This window comes from Camelus ferus, chromosome X (assembly GCF_009834535.1).
Source record: "Camelus ferus isolate YT-003-E chromosome X, BCGSAC_Cfer_1.0, whole genome shotgun sequence".
Lineage (NCBI taxonomy): Eukaryota > Metazoa > Chordata > Mammalia > Artiodactyla > Camelidae > Camelus > Camelus ferus.
Genome location: NC_045732.1, coordinates 44,029,628 through 44,057,196, shown reverse-complemented (window position 1 = coordinate 44,057,196; position 27,569 = coordinate 44,029,628). Strand labels below are relative to the sequence as shown.

Here is a 27,569-nt window from a genome sequence, read left to right as displayed (position 1 = left end):
AGACATCTATCTGATTCCAGTATATTGTCCCAAGACTTAGCAGAGTAACAGCAACAATGGCAACAAAAACTGAAAGTGCTTAGCATGAAAGAGACATTGAATTAAATGTTGGCTAGGTGGATAGGTGTGGAGATGGGTGTATGGAGGAATGGATGGGGCCCTCTTTCCCCTTTACCCACTGTACCAGCAAATATCAGACTCACAGACAGATCTGTCACATGCCCTCTTAGCTACAGTGATCATTAGGCTCTGCCACTGTCTCCATCTCCAGGATTTTGAGAACTCCATGAAAATGTGGGAGTGCAAGCATGCTGAAATCCAAGCTGCCTCTCAACCGCAGCTGGACTCCCAGGAATCTCAAGAAAGCCTCTCTGATGAGGAGTATGCCCAGATGCAGCACTTAGTTCAGCTTGCAGAAAGCCTCATCAGCAGGTAAGTGGACTGACCCAGATGCAGGGCTTGGAATGCCAACCCAAGAGGGGATAGTCAGAAGAAGCCAACTTGTGTCTATTGGGTACGGCAGAGCCTGGCCTCAGGAAGGAGTCTTGCCCAGAGCTCTGAAGATGACAGGGACCCTGACAATCCAGGCAGGAAATCGTCTTTGTGGTCAGCAGTAAGCCAGCTTGGACCTCCCCCATTAGGCCCAAAGATGAATTTTGAACCCCTCCTGCTGCCCCAGAGCCAACAGGATTAAACATGCTTATCCTTGTCCTTAAACATCAGGAGGGCCTTAGAGTCCCTGGAGTCAGCCACCTGCCTCTATTCTGGCCTCCCACTCTCCTAAAGCACCCAGTATCTAATTCAGGTGAGACAAGGGTGGAAAAAGTGAATGCCCAGAGAAGAGGATGAACATCTTCTGGCATCAGTGGCTACCTTGAAATGAGTAGAAAAAAGAGGAGGGAGTAAAGAATACAATTGGGGTACCCAGGGCTTTCCTTTTTACCCTTAATCCCAACCCTCACCATCATCTGAGGCCAGAAGTCCTTCAGAACTCTAGACTCATTTATCTGGCCCTGCTTTATTACAGACTTACTGACCTGAGCAAGGTCCACCAGCATGTGTCTGTCCTCATGGATTCTGTGAATGCCAGTGCTAACATCCTGAACAATACATTTTACAACCAAGACAGTAGCAATGAGGCAGGTGCAGCTTTCTGCAGTCCCATTGAGGTAAGTGGGGAAGCGGCAGATGAAGAAAGGAGTCAAACTAGATAGGAAAGGGGACAGAAGGGAAGGGAGTGGGGTCGGAGACTGGGTGGAGAAAGTGGGCAAATGGTATGGCAGGAAACTGATGGATAGAGTAGAGGGGAAGGTTAGGTATTCCTTGACTTGTTACAGGTCCAGAGTGGCAACTGGAAGAATTCCATAGCACATCTCACCAGCCTGAGAGCTTTCTACCACACTGGCCTCAGGGGAGAAATAGTCTATGAATGGAGAGAAACTTGACTTTGGCCTTTCCTCATCCCAGGTGGATCACTGTATAACCTGTTAAGATGACATTTGTCATTGAAATCTGAGCTCCAGGCTGCCTTGGTTTCCCTCTCGAGGGAAAGGTCCTGATTAGGATACTTGATGTAAAATGTACCATCTCATGACTTTAACCCCCTGGCAGACAATTTAAGTGATGCTTTTAAAAAGTAACTTTAATGCAAGGCAAATGATACAAAAGGGCCACATTCAGGGTTAGGGCCTCCTGAAATGTTGGTTACCTATTTATTTGGGGCCAGATCTTAGTTGCAGGAGGCCTGGAGTTTCATGAAGAGAGATGGTTAGGCCTAACTCCACCTACCATGGGAAAGGTGGCTTTAGCCTAGTGGCAACCAGTGGCCTCAAACTTACTCTCTGGTTTGCATATCTCCTATTTCCTTATACCCGCAATACTCAATCAATGGTGCCAAATGCCATCTTGTGCTATGCCATGAGACAGGACACACCAATGCAGCTCTACCAGAAGTTGACAGCTGGCATCCATTCTGACTGCTTGATGCCCATGTCGTACTACTAGTTGTGCTATATTTTGAGTGTTACTTTTTCACCTGCAGCCACATCCTACTAGCCTGCTCCTACCTTGCCACAGAGAAGCCAGCTGCATGCTGACTAACCAACAACTCCTCTGTCTTTGTCCTTTCCCTTCCTTTCTCTTCCTTTCTTCTCCTCTCAGACTCTAAGCAGAAATGACGCAGTAGATGTTACATTTAGTCTTAAAGGGCTCTACGATGACACCAAAGCTTTCCTGGATGAAAACTTGGTGAGTGGAGGGGGTTGGAAAAAGGGAGGGCAAAGTATAACATCTGAAGATGGTCACGGTCTGTGCTTGGTTCTAGGGTATTGGGAGACAGGTAGGAGCATTTTGGCCAGGTGTTTACATGGCAGTTCCTGCTGTGTCATCCTCACCCAGGGTTGTCATTGACTCTGTCACCTCATAGGTTATGCTAATCCACAGAGACTACCATATCCTTGAAGCAAAGTCTCTCACTTTCCTTTGGCAAATGTCTCCTGGGTCTAGATCAGGCCGAATAGAAGCAGGGTGTTCTCGCCATACCTAATACAGCTTCAGGAGAAAAGGGTGAGCCCTTTGGAGCTGCTCTGCATCTCCCAAGTTTCCACCTATCTCTTTCACCATGTGGGCAGACAATATGGAATAGTGGGGAAAGCTGTGGGGTCTCTGGGTTCAAATCCCAAATCTGCCTCTAGCTAATTTCCTAAGGCTGTTGTAGCAGAGCGCTAATACCTGGGTGACTTAGAACAACAGAAATGGATTGTCTCACAGGTCTGTAGGCTTAGAAGACTGAAATCAAGATGTCAGTAGGGCCATGTTCCCTCTGAAACCTGTAGGGAAAATCCTTCCTTGCTTCTTTCTAGCTTCCAGTGACTTGCTGGCGATCTATGGTGTGTTCCTTGGCTTGTACATGCATTACTCTAATCCTCCACATTCACATGGTGCTCTCCCTGTCTCTGTCTTCACATGGCCATCTTCTTAAAGGTCACCAGTCATACTGGATCAGGGCCTATCCTACTCCAGGGTCCAGACCAGGCCAGTGACTTCATCTTAATAACTAATTACATCGGCAATGACCCTATTTCAATATAAGGTCACATTCGAAGGTACTAAGGGGTTAGGAGTTCAAGATATCTTTTTGGAGGGGACACAAATGAATGCATAGCAGTAGCTATGTGAAGTAACTTCACTTCTCTGGGTCTCAGTTTCTTATCTACGAAACAGGAATTGTAATCTCTGCCTCTCCAGGTTGTTGTTGTGAGCAAACTACTGTATTGTTGAGTGCCTAGCTCTGCCTAGCAGCTTGATAGATGGTAGATATTTTTTCAGTGTATAGAGAAAATGGACTGAGACTCAGTTTTAGAGCTACAAGAAGAGTTGCGTGTTTCTCATAATGCAGAGCCCATAGGCACACTTGGTGACTGTGCTCTAATGAGCCAACTGATCATGACCACCCCACTTTGAAGTTCACTGCTAAGGCCCTGAGGAAGGTGTTGTTACTGCCTCTCATCTAATTAAAGTTTATTTGAAGAGGGGCTTCTGAGTTGATTTTGTAAGAAGTACATCCACTTCTCCTTTTCCATTTGCACATCTAATTGGCGCACTGCACAGGTGGCAGAGTGGCTCAAGCAATCAGGCCAGGCTATCCCAGCATCTGAGCCCCAAGCTAGAGTCTTTCAGTCTTCGGTGACAGCAATAGAAGTACCATCTATATATAGGCAGAATTCAATAGCCTTGCCAATTTGGGCAGCAGGAATTATGGGAGCTTGGCCTCTCATTGCCACTCTGGCTTTCTTCAGACTCATGGGCTCATGAAAATGGGTTTGTACCAGCTAACAACCCAAATTGAGCACATACCACACTTAATATAGGACCTGGTAAGGACCCACACACACCTACACACATCCCAATGAAACCTGGGTGCAAATGGCAGCTAACTAAGAATGACCATGTGTCTCCAAGGTCATAGCATAGAGGTGGCATGGACATAAGGCTTCTTTCATTTGAATGTTATTATCCTTCCCCTTGAAGAAGGAAGACAGTAAGGAGTTCAGTGTTGAGAGAGGGATATAGCCTTCTGATGAAAATCCCACCCAGTAACTCCTACCTCCCTTATTTTGGCAAACACGCTTAGTGATGTGTTAGGACAGGAACCAGGAAATGAGCAACAGAGACCTCTGAGTCAGTCTGCACATTTATCTCAGAGAAGAGTCCTGGACAAGGTCTCTATTGGAGCCAGAAGGACAGGAGAATAGAGCATAAGACTCAAGCCCACCCAGCATACTATTTTTTGGAGCCTGAGTCCCTAGATGCCAAATAGGAAGTCACTAGGAAGCCACTTTATTCCTCTCCTGTTATGATTAGGAATCATTTTCTAAGGCCCCCAATTCCTCTTCTCTGTGGCTTTGGGTTTCACTACCAAATCCCTCTTGAGCATTGCTGGTAAGTATGCCCCTATGGCCTCCCTGCCCCTCTCCCCCTTATCTTGAAGTGATGGCCATTTCTACCTGACACCACTGTTCCCCATCCCACCACCATGTGCACACACATGTACTGTGCATCTGGGATACTCTGGACTGCCCTAAATCATTAGTCATAAAGCAAAAGCAAGAGATGATCTGTCAGCATGACTTGTTTCTCACTCATCTCCCATGCTGCTTGGTCATAACTTCCAATCCCATCCCCCACTCACTCACCTGCCACCCATTTGTGGCAGTTGGCAAGGTTTCACATAAGGCTGGCCCATGCACAGCAAGAAGCCACATAAGTACCAGATTGAAAGTAGAGTTCATGCCAGGGAGGAGAGTGGAAGCCAAGTTAGGTGGGCTGCAAAGCACGTCAGGGCTGATGATATCAGCATGCATCTGTTCTCTCAGCTCACTATTTAATAGAACATAAGCTATCTCACCTATGTTGTTGGTCTAGAAGTTGGTTCTGAGTTGGAGATGGTCCCAGAAGAATCTATTTTTAAATCTCCCATAGACCGTCCAGAGTTAATCCTGTGGGTGCCCGGGGTTAATAGGGGATGCTTAAGCTTTGTTTTTTGAACCTGTGGGACAAGCCATCTGGAACTCATTTCTTCATTACTAAGAGTGAATAGCTAGCGGCTAAAAGCACAGCCTGGTGAGGCAGACCCACTTTGCCAGGAAGGGAAAATCTTAGCCAATCTCTCTCTAACTCTCTCCTTCCTTCACAAAGCAGTCTTTAAATTATGGTGACTGCATAACAAAGATCCGCCCCAGCATCTGGCCACCCCATATATCCTTTCTGGGATGGTGTGGTATTAGATGGCAGGCTATAGCATTAAGTAGATCTGGGTTTCTGTCTAGCCATGTGATCTTGAGCACTAAACTTCTTTGAGTCTGCTTTCTCACCTATAAAGTGAGAAGAGTAGTACTTTGCAAGGTGTTATCGAGTTATTGGGAAGACAGAATGAAATCATGTATCCACAGTGTCTGGCATATAATATGTGCTCCCAAACTGGTAGCTGTTATTAGGGGGATGCTAAGAGACCTCCAGGAACTTGAGAGTCAAGGATAGGACCCTGTCCTACACCCTAAGCTGTAGGGGTACAACTCAGCATTCATTGACACTGGTCAAAGGCCTCTCTGCTTACCAAACTGTGAGCATGCCCAGCTCCAAGAAAAGCATCCCTATCTGGGTGTTTCCTGGATCTCCCTATTGAGAAAGTAAAGATCTGGCTGTACTTTCCAGGGACCCCTTGGGCCAAAGGAGACACAAGTTGGCACCCTGTGGTCTCATGGCCACTAGCAGGGACTAGGAGTTGGGGAGAAGGCAAGAGTCTATGAAGGCAAGGTGCTAGGTGTTGGACACTCACTCTTTTTCCTGTCTTCACCAGCTAAGAAGTGCTGAGGATGAGACCATACTGCAAACTTCCCTGGATGCCATTAATAAGGAGTTTGAAAAGCTATCCGAGATTGACTGGATGAATTCAGTCCTTATTCCCGAGGTATGTCACCTGTGGATTGGGAAATAAAGGGGAAAAGGGATTCTTCCTTGGGGTCTTGCCTTCCAGTGTGGGCCAGGACACAGTGACTGATGTAGCAGAGGGAATCCAGAAGTGGCTTTCAGCTTGAGCTTAATGGAGCCTCCTCCTCCCATCTCTTCACCAGAGGTTGACAGGACAAGGCAGAAAGCACACTGAAAAACTAGATGACCATGGGGGAAAGAACCAGAAAGAAAAAACACTCTGTGGCAGAAGACAAGGAAAGAATGAGCAAGATTGGTCTTTTTCTGTGCTGTTCTCCTGGCTACCATTCCCCTCCCTTGCTCAGTGTCTGCTGCCAGGACTGAATTGCATCTGGTACCTACTATTATGGTCCATACCAGTTGTTTACAGCCAACATCTGTTGTAAATGGTTAGTGCCCAGGCCATACTGGTGGTTAAATCTTCCAAATGTCACCTCTCCCGGCTGCTTCCTGTCCCTCTTACTCTGGGAGGAAAGCAGGCTTTCTCAGTCCCTTCCCCTAGCAGGTGTGTGGCTTAAAAGAAAATTAAGCATGGCAGCAGTGGCTACAATATAGCTATGAGGATGTTGTCATTTTTTGACAATTCGAAGTGCTTCCCTGAGATGACTTCATAAATAAAATGATCCAAAGATATCCACCTATCAATAGGTAAATGTCTCCCTTAATGATCTCACAGAGGTTTTCTTTAAATGGCTCCACCATGGAACTAACTGTTCATTTCATCCTGTAGGAATCTCTGGTTCTCCTACTCACTATACCTGTTTTCTGGCTCCATACACCAGTTCTATGCATGTGAGCAAGCCATATAGGCATGTTTGGACTAGTGCAGCAATTATGCTCCCATTTAAGAGAAAAAGCCATTAACAAATTCAGGTCCTAAAGGATTTAATAACTTTCTCATATGCCTTTGCTGCTCTTGATCAATAGCCCTCTGGGGAAGGAAAACATGTGGTTATGCAGAAAAGGAAGCAAATTCTTGTAGAATCCCCCATTCTATTATTACTCAGTTCAGCTATCCTGCACCAAGCTCCTGACCTAGGCAAATGGACTGGATTTTGAGAGAAATGAGAGAAAACAGTCCATGCCCTGAAGTCTCAGTATGTGAGTCTGCCTGGCCTGGGCGTAATCTCTTTCCTGGACTTCAGTATTTCCATAAAGATTAAGAAGTGAGGCTCTAAAGGAATTAAGGATCTAAAGTGAGGATCGACAGGAAGACAGGAAGATGTTGCTCATTCATCTGACACCAAACTTGCTCACCTTAAGGCCACAGAAGATTCAGCTCCACTTTGTTGGGGAAAATCAGGAGAAGAGTCAGTTATTCATTGGGCTTTCCAAGGCTTGGGCCGAAAGGGAAGGTCCTGTGTCCTTCCTTTAGCTTTCTTCTGAAAGGCAATCCTGACGGTCAGTGTACATAACCTAGAGGAGAGAGGGTAAGTGGGATTCAGCAGGAAGAGGAGGACAGGTTTACACTCTCCTAAAGGAGAAGATCATAGGTATAACTAATCTTCAAGAAAAGAAAACCCCAAGATTTCTCAGCATGTGTTTGGATGAACTTTCTGGCAACAAAGTTAATCTTAGAATTATGTTTTCCCGAGAGCAGTAGTAAAACAGGCAACACTTAGGAAGGATTAGGAAGCTGAGCTGGAATTAGGGAGCCTACACGATCTGTATGGCAGAGAACCTGCATTCATCATTAAGAGTCATGTGCAGAGAACCCTCTTTGCATTCCAGACAGGGAAGCAGGTGGCCTGGGAGGCAGATGCTTCCCTGTATTTGGCCAAGGGAGTGAGCTGGGGCTTACCAAACCATATTGCTGAAGGAAGGGCTGCTTTTTCCTAACTCATCGAAGTGGCCCTCAAAATCTCACCCTTCCAATCCCTAGCTACATGACCTCAGGTGAAATATTTTACCTCTCTGAGCCTCTGCTTCCTCATCGGGTATGATAATAGCACCTTGCCAGGTTGTGAGCATTTATTAAAAGCATCTAGCAAAGCACCCAGCACAGGGTAGGATCTTGGTAAAGATCGGATGCCTTCTATGGCATAGAACTAGGGATCAGGGTTGTCTTTCACACCTGGATAGATAGTAGATCTGCCTGCTTCCTGCAGCCATCCTTGTTCCCCACCTTGCCAGGCCTCTAGGAATTGCTTCTGAATATTAGGCAGCTAACATTTTGACCTTCCTCTTGCTGTGATTTGCCAGGAAAAATCTTTAGACTCTGACAGTAGAAGCCTCAGACTGAAAGTTAAGTTCCCCAAATTGGGGAAGAAGAAGCCAGAAGAGGAAGAGAAGCCTAAATCCGGCCAAGGCATCCAGGGTTTTATTGGTAAGTTTCCCCCACAGGCATAGAGGTCATGAAGACTTCCCCAGCAGCCTGGGTACCTCCCAAAGACCAGAAGCTCCCATTAGAAATGTTCATAGATATGATGGTGATGGAGGAGGAGTCCAGCTGGGAGCCAGCTTTAGGCAATGCCAAGTAGTCTCTTGGATGGATGTGCATTAGAAAGTGATGTGGACACTGACACAGGGAGAACCTGAGAGGTGACCTTGCCGGGTAGTCTCTGCAATATAAACAACTGAAGAGAAGAATGAGAACAGTCAGTTACCTTTCTGCTTGACCCATTCCTTTCCCCAGTTGGTGAAGTATGGCAAAATAGTCATACCTAGATCTCTCTCCCAGTCAAATAGAACTACAAGCTCTTGGTCCTGCTCCCGAAAGCAGTTATTATTTGAGATGGGTTGGAGGTGTCAGTGATGGGCACCTACAGGGTCAGGAACAGGTCCCATGACCTATCTAAACACTTTTATTCCTTATCTGTTACAGTAAGTCCCTGGAAATGCAAAATATATTTCCTTATTTGAATTTTGGCTCCATCCCTTCTTCAAAACTGGACTTAAATATCAGTGGGGCTCCAAAGAAGGTTCCCTTTGACTTGTCAGTTATGCCAATTCTGAGATCAATGGTCTCTCCCAAATTCTGGGCCTAGACAGCCTGGCAGCTTGAGAGATATAACAATGGTGGACATAGGGGAAAGGAATGGAGGGTGGCAGTTTGTTTTGTTTTTGAGGAACCAAGGGTTTGCACAGATGCCAAGAGAGAATCTCCTGGACCAAGGTGTGTTTTCTCAGGTTTGGTCCAACTGGTTTGAGTCCCTAAGAATCTGCCAGTCGGGAGACCATGGTGTTTGAGAGCCTTTCTGAAGACTCTGAAGGGGTCAATAGCAGTTTTCATGGATTACCAGGTTCTGAGAACTCATCCCATTTGTGTTTGACTCACATGGTATCAGCTGATTTTCAAAGATGGTTCAGAGATGGTTGGTACAATAGGAACAAAGCAGTGCGTCTCCTTTAGGACTCTTTGTTTGCTCTCTTTAGGGTCCATACATTTGGGCATCTGGCAATGTATTAACGTCATTATTTCCATGCTTGCTTTTTATTCCTAAAGGAAATTTGTGGCGTCGCAGACATCATGAAGATGAAGCAAAAGACGATGATCCTCCAACATCATCAGGATCTCAACTATATAGTCCTTGAAAGCTAGAAGGAGAACTCACATTTAGGATTCTACTGAAAACTCTTGAAACCTCAATACAGGCTAGACTAAATTATTTCAGAACAAACATGAGCACCACCAAGAAAGATCCTCCAATTCTTTACTCTAATACATTTTTTTCCTGGACTCAATCAGGTCTCCTTAGAGGTTTACATTTTCTCATTGGCCAAAGATTCTTGTTCCGAGTTGTCTTGTTCAGTTCTCCTTCTCTTCGTGCATCTTGAGCAACTACAGTATTTAATTGAGATAAGCTTTTTTTGTGAATGGCCTGGGATCTACAAAGGATTCGAGGAAGTTCACCTCTTCAGGGAGTTTGGGAATGTTTTTCTCTGACTAGCAGAGACACTGTTGATGCTAGGGAATGAATGAATGAATGAATGAATGAATGAATGAATGAAATACTCTCAGGGAGATGAGGAGAGGGGTCAGGACAGCCAGACTTGGTGGTGTTTCTCCCCCAATCCCTGCCAAATGCAACTTGTGACTTCAGGAGGTCTCTTCTAGTTGGCTTCTTAAGATGAAAACTAGGTCCTGGGGGCTTGTCCACTTGCCTGTTACAATGGCCATGTGAAATCTTTTCTTGTGGTGACTGCTCTCTCTGCAAACCCTTTCTGTTTTTCCATGTGTGCACATATGTCTTTGCACATGTCCAGGTGGTGCTCTGGTGGCTGGGTGGGCCCATTGGTTGGAACTCACCCCTACGGCAACCATACAGGCTCCCCTCCTACTGCCTTGATCCTAGCCTGCATGCCTCCATGGTGTGTTTGCCTGCATTCTCGCTGGATTTTTTAACTAAATGTTTTGCCGCTGTGCTGCAGTATAGATTATGTATAGAGACATATAAAGGTGTATATATATATATATATATTTTTAAGAACTGAAAATACAACTCGACCTCTAAGTGACCCTATAATTTATTGTGCTAACCCAGGAATCCCTCCCCACCCTGATCCTATCCCCTACACACACATATGCCTCTACCAACTGCCCTAGTTCTTGGTGGAGCTTCTAATCTTCTGGTGCATTTTCAGCGTCTTAGAAGTGGCTGAGATCTACCTTCGGCCCAGCTGATTCTGACGCCCCCTTAAAATTCTGAGCCAGGCCACAGAAAGGACAACAAAAACACCAATGCCCTAGAGAAGGGGGCTAAGCTGGCATGCTGCCTTTTTTGCTCTATCTGTCCTGGACTCTACATCAGCAACTGCCCCAACCTTTGGTGTCCCCTTCCCTAAAAAAGACTATATGGAGCAACCAGGCCTTGAGCTCAGTGACTCAGATGCCTGAGCTAGTCACAGCCAAGGCCCTTCCCCACAAGCTCCATCTTGGCCTGCATCTTCTGGGCAGGCTGATGGTTAAGTCCCCAAATCACCTTTGAATCTCCCTTCTTGCTCCTTTCCCTTGAGTACAGAGGGACATTCAGAGTGACCAGAAAGAACATGGGCCTGGGAAAATGGAGGCAAAAAGCTTCTGCTTCTCCCATGGTTCTTCTTCCAAATTTCTCATGAAAACCAACCAGGCCAAAATTGCTCCAAATCCTGATTAGCATTTTTCGTTGAATGCCTGCACCCAACCAGGCAAATCTAATCAAACTCCAGTACTTCTCCAGTGGTTCTCTCTAGCCCATATTGTATCCCCAACCCACCCTCCACTTATACCTTTGGGTAAGTGTCCCTTCCCACTGATCAAGAGAAAGCCAGAAAACTGGCCTCTCCCCACTTCTCAGACAAACTTAGCGTGCTCAATTACCTGACTCAGTCCATTGGCTGGTTCATCGAGGTGCACAATCCAGACTCTAAGCACTGGTTCTCAACTCTGGAACTCCACCAGCCTAGCCCACTTAAACCAGCCACCTGTGTTCCACCTCTGCAGGGGTGAGGAGAAAAATACTAACAAGGGGATAGTCCCCAGACATCTGTTGGCTGTGCCAAACAAACAAGTCCTAGCTCTACAACTAGAGAAGAAAGTTAATGGAAAAAACATTGAGAAGAAAACATTTAAAACTTATTTAAGCATCAGAACATGTTAACTTATTGTATGTATTTAAGTGGGGAATGTGCTGTTGCTGTGTCTTTGGCTTTATCTGCATCACTCTTTCTCCCCAGGAGGAGGTATTAGATCAAATCAGTAAGGTCACCGATGCAGCCCAACTTGGCTCCTCCATGGCTGCACACGTTAACAGCTGCGCACATACTCACAGAGTTGGGAACTAAGTTGCATTTTTCTCAGAAGAGCCTTTTTTTCAAAATGAAAAATGTGCAAATGAGCAAATTTCAGGAAACAAAAGGAAGTCCTGGGAGAGGGTAGCTTTATCTTGGCAGTGCCTAAGCAGGGCTGTGTCTTGTAATTATTTTTATCACCGATGACAGTGAACTGTACTAGGATTCCACCTCTTGTGCTTACTTTGCTGACTTACTCTACGTCTTTGTACACTGTAATGCTACTGTTGCTCTGTTGTACCATCTGGATTCCCTTTCACCCACCCTGTCCTCCCACCCTAGGTCAGAATGATATTGAATTAAATCACTAGGACTGGGGGCTGGAGTCCACTCACAGAGCAGAACTGATTGATAGCAATGAGACCCAAGAGCAGGTGTGGCTTGCTAAATTGCAATGGTTACCTCGTCAGCTGTTCAGTTACCAATTGCTTCCCCAAAAGGAAGACAGCTTGCTGAACACCTGTTCTTGCACATACTATAGCTTGGAAACAAGGCAAGAAGTGGGGATTTCTTTCTCAGGGAGTTGGCTTAGCCTCTCAATGCAGAAGCTCCTTTCAGAACTTCATTAAATACTTGCAGGAGTACATTTGTTCAGATCGTGGGACCAGACACCAAATATCCATCTCAATTAGGGTCAGAGATGTCATCAAGAGCCAAAGTTCTAGGGTTTGGTTGCATCTTTGGAGCACTTTCTGAGGGATTGACTGAGTGGGTAATTCCTAGCCAGAAGAACAGTGGGGAAGGAGAATGCCAGTAGATTTGGACTGCCATCAACTGCTTTTGGTGTCAATACTACAGGTCAGCAGCTATTAGTCCCCACACCAAAAAGGACCTGTGTTATGTCCAAAGGGGCAAGGGAGACATTTTCAACTTAATAAATTAGGTTAAAGGTTGATCAGAAGAAACAGTTGGGGTCAGCATCATCTTCCCTCAGGACACAAGTAGAAGAATTTTAGTTTCATAAGAAGTAGAAACTAATACCAAAGCAACCAAATCCATTAACACCATTCCATCCTGTAAAGGACCTTGATTGGCTTTATGGTTTGTGGAACTGCATTTGTCTATTTGTCTGCTAATTTTTAATATATATTGTTTTCTGTTCTGTGATTTTTTTTGTTTCCTCAGAGGCCCCTGCAAATAAGCAGCAGGGCCAGGGGCTGGTTGGGGGAGGAAACTGGGGTAGTTATGGGGTAACAGGGAAAAGCAGAAAGAAAAGGTCCACAAAGTGTGCCTATTCCTCCTCCCCACAAAATGGAACACCAGTCCTCAAAGTTAATAAAGTTTTGCTTCTTAAAGTATTTTAATAAATGGATAAACGTAAGCACTAGTGTCTCGTCATTTACCTCAGCATGGGAGAAGTTGAATCATGATGGAAATGGGGAGTGGGCTTGGGTGGTCATGCAAGCTCTAAACAAGAGATATGCAAGTAGGGATGGCAGGTGGGGGAGGCCAGCAGCAGCACAAGCCAAGACTCGCCATCAGGGTGATCTTCACACTGAGGTCTGCCACAAAAAGTTCTAAAACCTAAAGCAACTAAGGCCAATCCTGTGGGGAAACAGTTGCCACTGCATTTGTTCTAGAAGCCAGTTTTCTGCAGGATCCAGATTTCAATGAAATGAATTAGTTATGGGGGATGGTGAAGTGAGGTAGAGGAGTACAGCCCCAGTTGCTAAGAAGATGCATAAATGCAAAAAGCACCTGGAAAAACTTTTGACAACACAATCTGCTCCCCTAAACCATACATCACATACTCCTCTCCTCTCCAGAAGGGTTAAAGTGGGAAGGAGTGTTCTATTCAGATGCAGAATTGGCTAGGCCTGGGATCTTCATTGTGGTGGTGGTTTCATAGGTGTATACTACTAACAGTGACTGTGGCAGGGAGCCAGTTATTAGTCAACATTTAACAAGGAGGCAACTGAGGCTGTACTAGATCAGGATTCCACAAAATCCTACACCAGAATGAGAACACAGATATTCCAAATCCTACACTTTCCAATACTAAAAATTGTCTTTTACTTAGAGACGAAACAGTTGTGACCTTCAGGACCACACTTCAGTCTACTCCTATAAAAACTACATTCTTATGCTTTATGATGGAAAGAGCCCTTTCGCTGAGGAGCTGCCACCAAGGTGGGACCCAGAATTCATGTTAAGAAGTTTAGACTACTTCCTATAAGCTAGTAAAGTACCTCAGAATTGAATATGTCTGTTTTTTAAATCATCATAAAATAAAATTGCCCTTTTCTTCTTTTGGTGTATAATTCAGTGAATTTTAACACATGTAGATATTCATGTAACCACCACCATCAGGACACAGAAGTTTTCACTGCCCCCATAAATCTCCTTTGTATCATTCCTTTATAGCCGCACCTTAACCCTACCTCTAACCACTGGTCTGTTTTCAATCCCTACAGTTTAGTCCATTCCAGAATGTCATAGAGGAGATTCTTTTAAAAAACTGAAAATAGACTTACCATGTGATCCCAGCAATCCCCACTCCTGGGCATATATCCAGAAGAAACTCTAATTCAAAAAGATACGTGCACCACAATATTCATAGCAGCACTATTTACAATAGCCAGGACATGGAAGCAACCTTAATGTCCATCGACAGATGACTGGATAAAGAAAATGCGAGATAGATAGATAACATATACTTTATATATATATATATGTGTGTGTGTGTGTGTGTGTGTGTGTGTAAAATATATATATATATATATATATATATATATATATATATATATATATAATGTAATACTACTCAGCCATAAAAAAGAATGAAATAATGCCATTTGCAGCAACATGGATAGACTTGGAGATTGTCATACTAAGTGAAGTAAGCCAGAAAGAAAAAGAAAAATACCATATGATATCAATTATATGTGGAATCTTTTAAAAAGTGACACAAATATATTTATTAACAAAATATAAACAGACTCACAGACATAGAAAACAAACTTATGGTTACCAAGGGGGAAAGAAGGTAGGGAGGGATAAACTGGGAGTTTGAGATTTGCAGATACTAACTACTATATATAAAATAGGTAAACAATAAGATCATACTGTACAGCACATAGAACTATGTTTAATATCTTATAATAACCTATAATAGAATATATATACATAACTGAATCACTATGCTGTACACCAGAAACTAACACATTGAAAATCAACTATACTTCAATTAAATTTTTTAAGTAAAAGTGCCTTAGAAATATGTAACCTTTTGTGACAAGCTTCTTTAACTCAGCATAATGTCTTTCAGATTCTTTTAAGTTGTTATGTGAATCAACAGTTTGTTCCTTTATATTGCTGAATAGTATTTCATTGTATTGATCTACCAGTTTGTTTATCCATTTAGCCACTGAAGGACATTTAGGTTGTTTCCAGTTTTGGGCAATTATGAATAAAGCTGTTATAAACATTCATATACAGGTTATTGTGTACCTAGGAGTGTGATTGCTGGATTATATGGTAAATCCATGTTTAATTTGATAAGAAACTTCCAAACTATTTTCCAGAGTAGCTGTACCATTTTGCATCCAAACTATTAGTGTTTGAAAGTTCCACTTGCTCCACATCCTCACCAGCTCTTGGAACTCAGTAACTTTTATTTTAGCCATTCTAATAGGTGTTTAGTGGCATCTCATCATAGTATTTCTCTAATAGTTAATGATGTTGAACATCTTTTTATGTGCTTATTTGTCACACTTAAATCCTCTTTGGTGAAGTGGCTGCTCAGATTCTTCTCCCTTTTTGTACCTGTGTTTTCCATTTACTCATTGTTGAGTTTTCAGAATTCTTTATATACCCTGGATCCAAGTTCTTTGTCAGATATATGATTTATAAATATCTTCTGCCAGTCCATAGTTTGTCTTTTCATCCTCTCAACAAGAAAATAGTTTTATATTTTAATAAAAAGAACAATTCATCGTTTTTTTCCTATAGATTGTGCTTTTCTGTGTTATATCTAAAAAGTCTTTCTCTAGTTCAGTGGTTCTTTACCAGGAGAGATTTTGTCCCCAGGGACATTGGACAATGCCTGGATACGTTTTCGGTTCTCACCACTTGGGGGACAAGGGACTACTGGTTTCTCATGGGTAAAGGCTGGGGATGCTGTAATTAACTATCCTACAATGCACAGCAAAGTTCCTACAACAAAGAATTATCAGGCCCCAGTCAATGGTACTGCTGCTCAGAAACCCCGATTTAACCCCAGGTCACAAAGATTTGCTCTTACGTTGATTTCTAAAGGTTTTATCATTTTATGTTTTAATTTTGGATCTATGACTCGTTTTGAGTTAATTTTTGTATAATGAATGAGATTGAGGTGAAGGTTCATTCTTTAGTATATGGATGTCCAATTGTTTCAACACCATGCAGTGAAAAAGACTCCTTTTACCACTGAATTGTTTTTGCACCTTCCTCAAAAATCAAACAGCCATAGTTGTGTGGGTCTAATTCTGGACTCTACTCTGTTACATTGTTCTTTCTCTTCCCCAATAAGCACACCATATTTATTACTTTATAGCAAGTCTGTAAATCAGGTGTTGTGATTCTTCCAACTTTAGTCTTTTTCAAAATTGTCCTAGCTATTTGAGTTCATTTGCCCATGAAATTTTAGAATTACTTTGTCTATATCTACAAAAAAAAATTCCTGCTGGGATTTTGACTGGTATTGAGTAAATCTACAGGTCATTTGAGAAATGACATCTTTATTCAGTTGACACTTCTATCCCATGAACACCATGTCTCTCAATTTACATGATTTCCACTTTGTAGTTTCCACCACATAGATTTCGAAAATGTTTTTAGATGTATACCTAAGCATTTCATTTTGGGGAGCTACTATAAATGGTATTTTAATGTTTTAATTTCCTTGTACATTGTCAGGATACAGAACTGTGATTGATTTTTATGTGTTGATCTTGTGTTCTGTTACATTGTTAAACAAATGTTAGTTCTAGGATTTTTTTTTTTTTGGTAGATTCCCTGATATTTTCTACACATATAATCATGTCATCTGCCAAAGAAAGTTGACTTTATTTTTTTCTTTTCCAACCTGTATTCTTCTAATTTCTTTTTCTTGTCTCATTGCACTGCCTAAAACTTCTAGTATAATGTTGAATAGGACTGATGAGAGTAGACATCCTTGCCTTATTCCTAAACTTAGGGGGAAAGTATTCAGTCTTTCACCATTAAACATGAATGTTACAGGTAGATTTTTGGAAACAATCTTTATCAGATTGAGAAAGTTTCTACCTGTTCCTAGTGTGTTGATCATTTTTATCATGGATGAATGAATTTTGTCAAATGCTTTTTTACATATCAATTGGTATGTGATTTTTCTTCTCTAAACTGCTAATATGATTGATTACATTAACTGATTTTCAAATATTGACCCAGCTCTTCATTCCCAGGATGAACCTCATTTGTCTGAGTTGTACTATTTCTGGACTGGATTTGTTAAAGTTCTTTGAGTCTATGTTTATAAGAGATATCAATCTTTAATTTTCTTTTTTTATACTGTCTTTGCCTGGTTTGGGTTATATGGATAAAACTAGCCTCATAAAATGGGTTGAAAAGTATTCCCTCTTCTATTTTCTAGAAAGATAGTGCAGAATTGCTGTCAATTCTTTAAATGTTTGGTAGAATTCACCAGTGAAACCACATCATAATGAAGATTTCTTTGGGGGGAGGTTTTCAACTATGAATTCAATTTCTGTATTAGTTATAGGACTCTTCAAGGTTATCTATTTTATCTTGGATGACATTTGATAGTTTAAAGTTTTCAAGGAATTGGTCCATTTCATCTAAGTTGTCAATTTTATGTGCATAGAGTATGTCTTAGTATTCCCCAATAGCCTTTTAATGAATATGAAGTCTGTAGTGATTTCCCCTTTTCCATATCTGATATTGATGATTTGAATCTTCTCTCACTTTTCTTGGTTTAGCTTGGCTAGAAATTTACCAAATGTACTGATCTTTTCAAAGAAGCAGTTTTGGATTTCATGGATTTTCTCTATTTTTAATTCTGTTTTCAATTTCAATACTTCTTTCCTTGTGCTTGATTTTATTTCTAGTTTAAGGTAGAAGCCAAAGTTACTGATTTCTGATCTTTCCTATTTTCTAATATGAGCATTTAATGCTATAAATTTCCCTCAAATCACTGCTTTTTGCTGTTTTCAACTAATTTTGATAGAGTGTATTTTCATTTTCATTCTGTTTAAAATATTTCTAATAACTCTTGGGACATCTCTTTGACACAGGGATTATTTAGAAGCATATTAATTTCCAAGTGTTTGGAGATTTTACTATCATTTTTCTATTACTGATTTCTAGTTTAATTCCATTGTGATTGGAGAACATACGCTGTATGATTTCAATTATTTTTAACTGGTTAAGGCTCGTTTTCTGACAAGCCTTATGGTCTTGTCAGATATGGTCTATCTTGGTGAACAGTCCATGTGCACTTGAGAGATTGTATTCCTGCTGTTGTTGGGTAGAATGTTCAATATCAGTTGGATTCAGTCAATTGATGGTGTTGTTCATTTCTTCAGTATCCTTTCTGATTTTGCCAGCTTGTTTCCATCAATTACTGAAACTTTAATTACAGATTTTTTTTCGATTTCTTCTCTCAGCTCTTTCAAGTTTTACGTATTATATTTTGAACCTCTATTATTAGGAGCAAACACATTTAGAATTATTAGATCTTCTGGGTGAATTGACACTTTTATCAGTATATAATGCTCTTCAATATATAATGTTCTTCAGAGCAATTTCTTTGCTCTGAAGTCCACTTTGATGCTAATATAGCCACTCCAACTTTCTTTTCATTAGTTTTTCTTTCTTTTTTTTTAATTGAAGTGTAGTTGATTTACAATGTTATATTACTTTCAGGTGTATAATATAGTGATTCAATATTTTTATAGCTTATACTCCATTAAAATTATAAAATATTGGCCATATCCTCTGTGCTATACAATATATTCTTATAGTTTATTTATTTTATACATGGTAGTTTGTACCTATTAACTCCCTACCCCTAGAGTGCCTCTCCATCCTTCCCTCTCCCCACTGGTAACCACTAGTTTCTCTATACTTGTGAGTCTGTTTTTTATTATATTCACTAGTTTATTTTTTAGATTCCACATAATAGGTAATAACAAATAGTAATTGTCTTTCTCTATCGTACTTATTTCACTAAGCATAATAATGCCCTCCAGGCTCACCCTATGTTGTTGCAAATGGCAACATTTCATTCTTTTTTTAATGGCTTTTCATTAGTTTTTGAATGATATCTGTTTTCATTCTTTTGCTTTCAACCTATCTGTAATATTGTATTTGAAGTGAGTTTCTGTAGATGGCATATAGTCAGGTCATATTTTTAATCCATTCTGACAATTTCTGGCTTTTCACTGTTGTCTTTGGACCATTTAATATAATTATTGATATGACTGGATTTAAGTTTGCCATTTTATTGTTTGTTTACTGTGTGGTTCCTCTGATTTTTTTTTCCTGTTTCCCTTTTCCTGCCTTCTTTTGGATTATATGAACATCTTTTAGTATACAATTTTAATTTATTTATTGTGACTTTGACATCTCTTTGTATAATTTTTTTAGTAGTTGCTCTAGAGATTACAAAACACAACTTTTCACAGACTATTTAGAATCGATATTTTACCACTTCAATTGCAGTGTAAAAGCCTTTCCAGCATTTTGGGCTCTTTACCCTCTCCACTGTATGCTATCATTGCCTTATGTATTACATTTACATACATTGAAAATCCCATCAGAAAATGTTGTAATTTTCATTTTCAATCAAAACTCAAGAGAAGAAAAACAGTCTATTATATTTACCCACTTCTGTCTTCTTCATTTGTAATATTCCAATTTCCCTTCAGGTGTCATTTCACTTTTGTATGAAGAAATTCCTTTAGCAATACTTTACCAATTCTTTACCAGCAAGTCTGCTTACTATGAATTTTCTTAAGTTTTCTTTCATCTGAAATTGTGTTTTAAATTTTGCCTTCATTCTTGAAGGATTTTTTTTTTTTTTTTTTTTGCTGGATCCTCTGGATTGATAAATCTTTCAACCCTTGAAAAATTGTTGCTTCTTTCTGATAGTTTCTGATGATAAATCTGCAGTCATTCAAATCATCATTCCCCTATACATAATGCACCATTTCTCTCTGAATGCTTTCAAGATTTTTTCATTATTATTCAGCAGGTTTCTTATGATGTATCTATCTGTGAGTTTCTTTTGGCTTATCCTGGTCGAGATTTACTCATTTTCTTGAATCTATAGGTTAGTGTCTTTCACCAAACTTGGGAATTTTTCAAGCCATTATTTCTTCAAAGATGTTTTTCAGCCCTGATGTCTTTCTCCTCTCCATCTAGGTCTCCAGTGGCATGACTGATAGACCTTTTATCATTGTCTTATGTGTCCTTAAGGCATTGTTTTTTTTTTTCCTAATCTTTTTTCCTCTCTGTTGTTCATATTACATAATCTCTACTTATCTACCTTCAAGTTTACTGACTCTTTCCTCTGACATCTCACCTCTGTTATTAAACCCATCTAGTGTTTTTTTTTTTATAATTCAGTTATTGTATTTTTCAATTCTGAAGTTTCCACTTGGTTTCTACTTCTTTAGATCTTCTATTTAGCTGATTAGACTTTGTATCTTAACATTTGTTCCAAGAGTGTTTGAGTTGTTCATTTGAGTTTTTAATAGTAGCTGATTTAAAGTCTTTGTCAGATAATTGCAACATTTGCATCCTCTTGTTATTGATATCTGTTGATTCTCTTTCACCATTCAAGTTGAGGTGTGTATGATTCTTTGTATGCCTGGTAATCCTGCAGTATATCCTGGAAATTTTGAATATGACATTATAAAATTCTGAGTCTTGCTTAAATTGTATGGAAAACATTTATATTTTTGCCCTAGCAGTCAATCTGATTAGGTTCAGGCCACACATTCCCACCAGCCTTCCATGAGCTGATGGTCCACTGTCAGTTCAGTTTTCAAAGTTTTTACAGTGTTATTCAGATCTGTCTGGGTTGTGTGCATGTGTGTGTGTGTGTGTGTGTGTGTGTGTGTACGTGCGTGTGTGTAACTAACTAGTGGTCAGTGTGGAACCTAGATGGATGTCTATTATCTCAATTCTTTGGTATACTAATTAAGATCTGATCAACACAGGTGCAGATTAGTGGTGAGTATCCAGGAGCTCATTTAAAAAAAATTATAGTATCACTTTTCAGAATTCCTACCTCTCCTCATTCTCCCCAGTGCTACACAATTCCTGGGACTTCCCTTTCTTCCAGTTGGAAATTGTTCACTTCTGCAGTTGTACCACATCTGGAGACAAGCAATGGGAGTACAGAAAGATATAAAAGCAACAGTGGGTGGCTCTGGCTCTCTTGTGGCCACAGCTCCATCAAACAGAGACTAAGGGTTCTTCTCTCCAAGAGTCTGAGTTCCTGAAGGCTCTTACTGCTGCCATTGTTGCTGCCACTGCATGACTGCCTTGGGGTTGGGATGTGAGAAAAGAGGAATAAAGGAAAAAGTGGGGCATGTCCCCACTCTCTCACTTGTCATGCAAGAATTAGAGGGCTTCTCCTGGAGTTCTCTGCCTGTACTACAGGACTCACTTCCAGGTTCCCAAATGCATTAAGTTCAGGGCTGGGAATGGGGTGGGAGGAGAGGGAAACTCTCCATTGGTTTGTTAGCTCCTCAAATTCAGGTGTGGTGTTCTTCAATCTTCCTTTAGCTATTTACTTTTCAGAATTCTCAAATAGCTGTGCCATGACTTCTGTCCAGGTTTTATGATTGTGCTCAGTGACGGACAAAGAGTAACAAAGTACTTAACCATCTTACCCAGAACTGTAATCAAGAACTGAATTTTAAATAAATCACTCTGGTGGTTATATGGAGGGTGAATTTGACAGGGAAAAGATTGAAGATAGGGAGACCAGTTAGAAAAGTACTATAGTAATCCAGGAAATAGATGAAATCTCAAACCTGGGCAGTGGTAGTAGAAATTATGATGAGAATGCCAATTTAAGAAATATTTGGGAGGTAAAATTGATGACTTAATGAAGTCACCTTCTTACAAAGTCATAATTGAAACATGGAAGAAAGGAATTGAAAGTGATCAAGGCTGCTGGCTCCATTAAAAATAAATAAATAAAATACTTAGGAATAAATATAACAATAAATAAATAAATAAATAAATAAATAAATAAATAAATAAATAAATAAATAAAATATAACATGTATAAATATATAAAATATATAATAAATATATAAAATAAATATAATAGAAATATAAAACTTATACTCTGATAATTATAAAACATTGTTGAAAAGAAAGACAAACGGAAAGACATACCAGGTTGTAGTGTAAGCCCTGACAGTTGGATTTTCTCTTTTTTTGTAATGCAAGTAACCAATTTAAGCCTTGATTGCCCAGATAGCCACTTCAAAGAGGCACCCACTTCAAAGAGGCACCCACTTCAAAGATGGATACCTCAAAAAATAGATTGCTAGCTGCCCCCAGCCCCATTCCCACTCCTTTGTTTTAGCAATTTGGGTTGATTTTGATAACTGACCGTTTGGGCTGCTTGGGTTTTTTTTTTCTTCTTCTTCTCTAGCTTAGAATTCCACTCTTGTATTTTAAATTCACCAATACTGAGTAAACACCAGAAACCTAGGTCCCCACTCTCAACTTACATAAAAACAGAACCCCAGGCTTGCTCACTCACTTTCTCTGTCTCCCTCACCCTCTCTGTCTCTGTCTCTCTATCTCTCTCTCCCCCCTTGACCACAGAGTGGGTTCAGCCACAACATTGGTTATGAACAGGCTGAGACCAGCACAAAACACACATCCATAGATTAGAAGATTTAATATGGTTAAAGTGGTAATTCTCCCCAAATTGACCAACAAATTCAATGCAATCTCTATCAAAATCTCAATTTTATTTTCAGAAACTGACAAGCTGATACTAAAATTCATATAAAAATCCAAGGGACCAAAAATAGCCAAAACAAACTTTAAAAAGGAGGACAAAGTTGAACAACTCTGAATTTCAAAACTTACTAAAAGCCACAATAATCAAATGTTATGATACTGGCAGAAGGATAGACATATAGGTAAATGGACTAGAACTAAGAGCCCAGAAATAAGTTCTCACATTTACAGTCAATTACTTTTTAACAAGGGTGCCAAGATAATTAAGTGGAGAGAGTATAGTTTTTTCAATAAATGGTACTGGGGCTGAAACAGAGTAAGACCCAGTGTGGTTCTCCCTGGTACAAATCCTTTCCATGTCCCCCGTTTCTTGTTTTTAGGAAACAGGATTTATTCAGTTTCCTTGACCTTCCCTGACTTCCAAAGGGCAACTCAAACAGTTGCTAATCAGGGAAAGGAGGGAATGCAGAAACAAAGGAGGAAACAATGATGCAGTCTTGGGGCAGGGTCCTGGTTCCTCTTCAAGGAACATACATAACAATACCTTTAAGTTCTTCTGCAGGAAGTAAGGCCCCCACCCTGGTGGAGGATGGCAACTTCAGGCTGAGCACAAGATTTCTGGAACACCACCCCTGCAATCTTCACACCAAATTTTGCCTACAAAAACCTCTCCCCGAAAACCATCAGGGAGTTCAGGGTTTTTAGCACAAATGACCTGTTCTCCTTGCTTGGCTCTGCAGTAAGCCTTACTCTGCTCCAAACTCCAACATCTAGGTTTGGCCTCATTGTGTGTCAAGCACACAAACTTTTGCTTGATAACAAACAGGGCAACTAGATACCTGTTACCAAGGCTGTTGCCCCAGAATCATACTCCTGCCCCTCCCTCTAATGGAAACTAATTGCTCTTATCTAAATTTCTGGAGGAAGCTGCAAAGAGGAAAAAAAAAGAACTGGTTAGAACCAGCTAGGCCCAAGGTGGTGGAAGATATGACTTCCAGTAGAACTTGAGCTTCATTATATACTCACTATAATACATTAGCATGCTAAATGACACACCCACCAGCACCATGACAGTGAAGAGTTGCCATGACAACAACTGGACAAGCCCACACAAGGACTAATAAAAAAACGTTGCCTCAGTTCCAGGTCCAAATGACAACCCCATTCTCAAATAAGTCATGAATATTCCTCCCTCTCTTTCCAATTCCTTCCATTTTACCTCAGCCTTCCTCTATATATATGGTGTTTCTACCCAAATGTGGTTGAGAAGTTGATTTATGAAGTTTCCACTTCTCCATTCTTTAGCCATTGAATAAAGCTTGTGTTGTTCCAATCTCAGCATCAGTTTCATTATTGGCTGTGCAAATCCAAGTGGAAAAAGAACCTCCCCGGCCAAGACTGTTACAGAAACGACAGGCCAGCCAAGAAATAAGCACCACTCGGAGGGTTGGAGTACTCAGATGTATTACACCGGCAGGCTCAGAGGGGCTTCTGCTCCGAAGCTCTGAGCACCTCCAAGACGTATGCATGAGGTTTTATAGGGTAAAGTACAAGCTTGGGGTATTCGGCCAATAGGCATGGAACAGCTTTAGCAGCATCATTATCACAAAAGTGGAGGCAGGGAGGCAGCAAACTAACATTCCAAAGCCAGATATGTATCTTTGAAAACCCAGCTGGCTAGCAAAAAAACATGAACAGCAAACCAACACTAATTAACTTAGATTTACAAGTTAGTCCAGCAGAACTCAGATCAGTATTTCGATACTTAGATTTGTGAGTTATCTTGTTAGCCCAGCCCAGCCTCTCCTTCACATTCCTAGACGTGTGAGTTATCTTGTTAGACCAGCCCGGCTTTTCCTTCACAAGACAAGGGGTCTCAGCCTGGTCTAGGACCCTGGCACTGTTGCAGGAAAAATGTGTTACAGTTCAGTGTTATAGCTCAGTGTTACTGCTCGGTGTTACAGCTCAGTTGTGACAGCAACCTGGATCCTGGCGAGAGACCAAGCAGCACTCAGAGACTTAGAGAACTCAGGTTTATTACACCAGCTGGCCCAGAGGAGTTAACACTCCAAGCTCTGGACTCCATCTGTAGGTTTACACCGGCTTTTATAGGCTGCCAGTTTACACTTTGCAACATCATATGCAAATGAGGTATAACGAAAGTTGACTAATTAGGAACAAGCTTTGTAGAAATGGACCAATCAGGAGGGAGAGAAATAACCAATCAGGAGTGAGGGAACTGGACCAATCAGGAGTGAAGGAAATAACCAATCAGGAGTGAAGGAAATAACCAACCAGAAGTGACCTCAGGGAACCAATAGAATTTTATGGGTAAGTAAGCCGTTTCAGAGGCAAAAAGTGAGATAGAGTCTCTGGGCCAGGGAACCAGATGGTGCTGGCAGGAGAGTAGTGGCCCTGCCTGGGGGGTCCTGCCTGTCTTTTTATGGGGCTTCCCACCTCAGCACGGTCCAGGCAAACAATTCAGTAACATATCCACAAGAATGAAAATGAACTTGGACCCTCTACAGCACATCATATTCAAAAATTAATTCAAAATAGATTTAAGACCTAAATGTAAGAGCTAAAATAAAAAACTCTGAGCAGAAAACATGGGGGTAAATCTTCATGAACCTGAATTAGGCAACAGTTTCTTAGACACGACACAAAAGCAAAAATATCCAAAAAATGGGAAATTAGACTTCATCAAAATTAAAAACTTTTATACTTCAAATAACACAATAAAGAATGTGAAAAGACAATCCACAGAATCAGAGGAAATATTTGCAAATCATATATATAACCAGATTATGTAAAGAATTCTTACCACACAATAATAATGAGAAATATAATCCAATTAAAAATGGGCAAAGAATTTGAATAGACATCCTTCCAAAGAGGATACACAAATGGTGAATGATCGCGTGAAAAAAAAAAGTCCAACATCATTAGCCAACAGGGAAATGTGAATCAAAGCCACAATAAGATACCACTTTATGCCCATTAGAATGGCTACAATACAGACAGATAATAAAAAGGGTTAGATAGGATGTGGAGAAACTGGAACCCTCATACACTATGGGTGATAATGTAAAGTAGTGCATAGTCCAGCAATTTCCCTAAGTGTATACCCAAGAGAATGAAAACATATGTCCACACAAAAACCTGTACATGAATGTTCAAAGCAGAATTATTCATAATAGCCAGAAAGTGGAAACAATCCCAATTTCCATCAGCTGATGACTGGATAAATAAAATGTGGTATATCCATACAATAGGATATTTTTCAGCAATAAAAGGAAATGAAATACTGATACATGCAACAACATGAATGAATGCTAGAAACATTATGCTAAGTGAAGGAAGCTAAACACAGAAGGCTACACACTGTCAGATTTAACTTACATGAAATATCCAGAATAGGTATATCTATAGAGACAGAAAGTAAATCAGTGGCCATCTAGGGTTGGGGGGTGGGGATAGGGTGGGATGGAGACTGCTAATGGGTGTAAGGTTTATTTTTTTTAACATTTTTTTATTGAGTTATAGTCATTTTACAATGTTGTGTCAAATTCCAGTGTAGAGGTTTCTTTTTTGGGGCGATGAAAATGTTCCAAAATTAGACTGTGACAATGGATGTACAACTCTGTGAATATACTAAAGACTGCAGAATGGTACACTTTAAATGGGTAAATTCTGTGATATGTGAATTATATCTCAATAAAACTGTTAAAAATACATAAGGTTACAAAGGAAACCAGTTATATTGAACTAGAGTAATCAAAATTGAAACAAAAATTCTTAACAAATAAAATATATGTGCTTCTTTAATAAGGCATTAAACAAGATCCTAGAATAGAGTCTTAGAGGTCTCCTGCTGTGACACACACTAGATTCAGTTGCTAGATTGCAGGGAGGTCCCAGAGGTCCTAGAGGCAAGATAGAGGCAGTGGCTCTTCATCAACCAGCACAGAGGATGTTCAAGTCCTCTGTTAACAACCGAAGCTGTATCAGTACACATCACCGCAAAGATGGTGGAGATGGGGGAAAGAGAGAGAGAAAAAGAGAAGAACCTCCTTAAGGCTTTATGGAGGAAGGACTGAATAAGCGGTCGATGCTTGCATTCATGGGTCATCTTGCTGATATCACAGGTAGAAATTTCTCCTCTTGATAGAAGATAAGGACCAAAAAATATTTCAGTGCACCATTCCAAGTTTTTTTTCAAATGTAGACTCTAGAAAGCCGTCTAACTACAAAAGTAGCAGGGGGAGGGTATAGCTCAGTGGTAGAGTACATGCTTAGCATGCACGAAGTCCTGGGTTCAATCCCCAGTAACTACATGAAAAATACATAAATAAATAAAATAAAGAAACAAACAAACAAAATTGTAGAATAGATAAACAAGATTACACTGTATAGCACAGGGAAATATACACAAAATGTTATGATAACTCACAGAGAAAAAAATGTGACAATGAGTGTGTATATGTCCATGAATGACTGAAAAATTGTGCTGAACACTGGAATTTGACACAACATTGTAAAATGATTATAAATCAATAAAAAATGTTAAAAAAAAAAGAAACAAACAAACCTAATTACCTCCCCACAAAAAAAAAAAAAAGTTTGGGTTAAAATCCTAATTCCTAACTTCTCATCATCTAGAAAGATGCAAAGAAAGCAGGCAACCTGAAATGGGGACCAAAGGGTACACACTTCCAGCTGCCCCAGATCTGAACACTGAGTCCTGTCTGCCCAGTAGCAGGTCTCTCGCCTCGGACTGCCCCTCCCCGCTACCAGGAGCCTCCTTCTACAGACTCATCCATCATTTCACACGTAGC

At 40.7% G+C, this 27,569-nt stretch overlaps 1 protein-coding gene across 1 annotated transcript in view; it reads left to right on the top strand.

The window, feature by feature from the left end:
• The window catches only part of DGKK (diacylglycerol kinase kappa), a 147,638-nt gene extending 134,660 nt beyond the window's left edge, over positions 1–12,978 (top strand). Inside the window, exons 23-28 of the mRNA XM_032475258.1 lie at positions 272–432; positions 1,028–1,169; positions 2,161–2,247; positions 5,858–5,968; positions 8,191–8,314; positions 9,434–12,978. Of these exons, the coding sequence (XP_032331149.1) occupies positions 272–432; positions 1,028–1,169; positions 2,161–2,247; positions 5,858–5,968; positions 8,191–8,314; positions 9,434–9,522 (714 nt within the window). The 3' untranslated portion in view covers positions 9,523–12,978. The remainder of the gene's footprint in view (positions 1–271; positions 433–1,027; positions 1,170–2,160; positions 2,248–5,857; positions 5,969–8,190; positions 8,315–9,433) is intronic.
• The last annotated feature ends 14,591 nt before the right edge of the window (positions 12,979–27,569 follow it).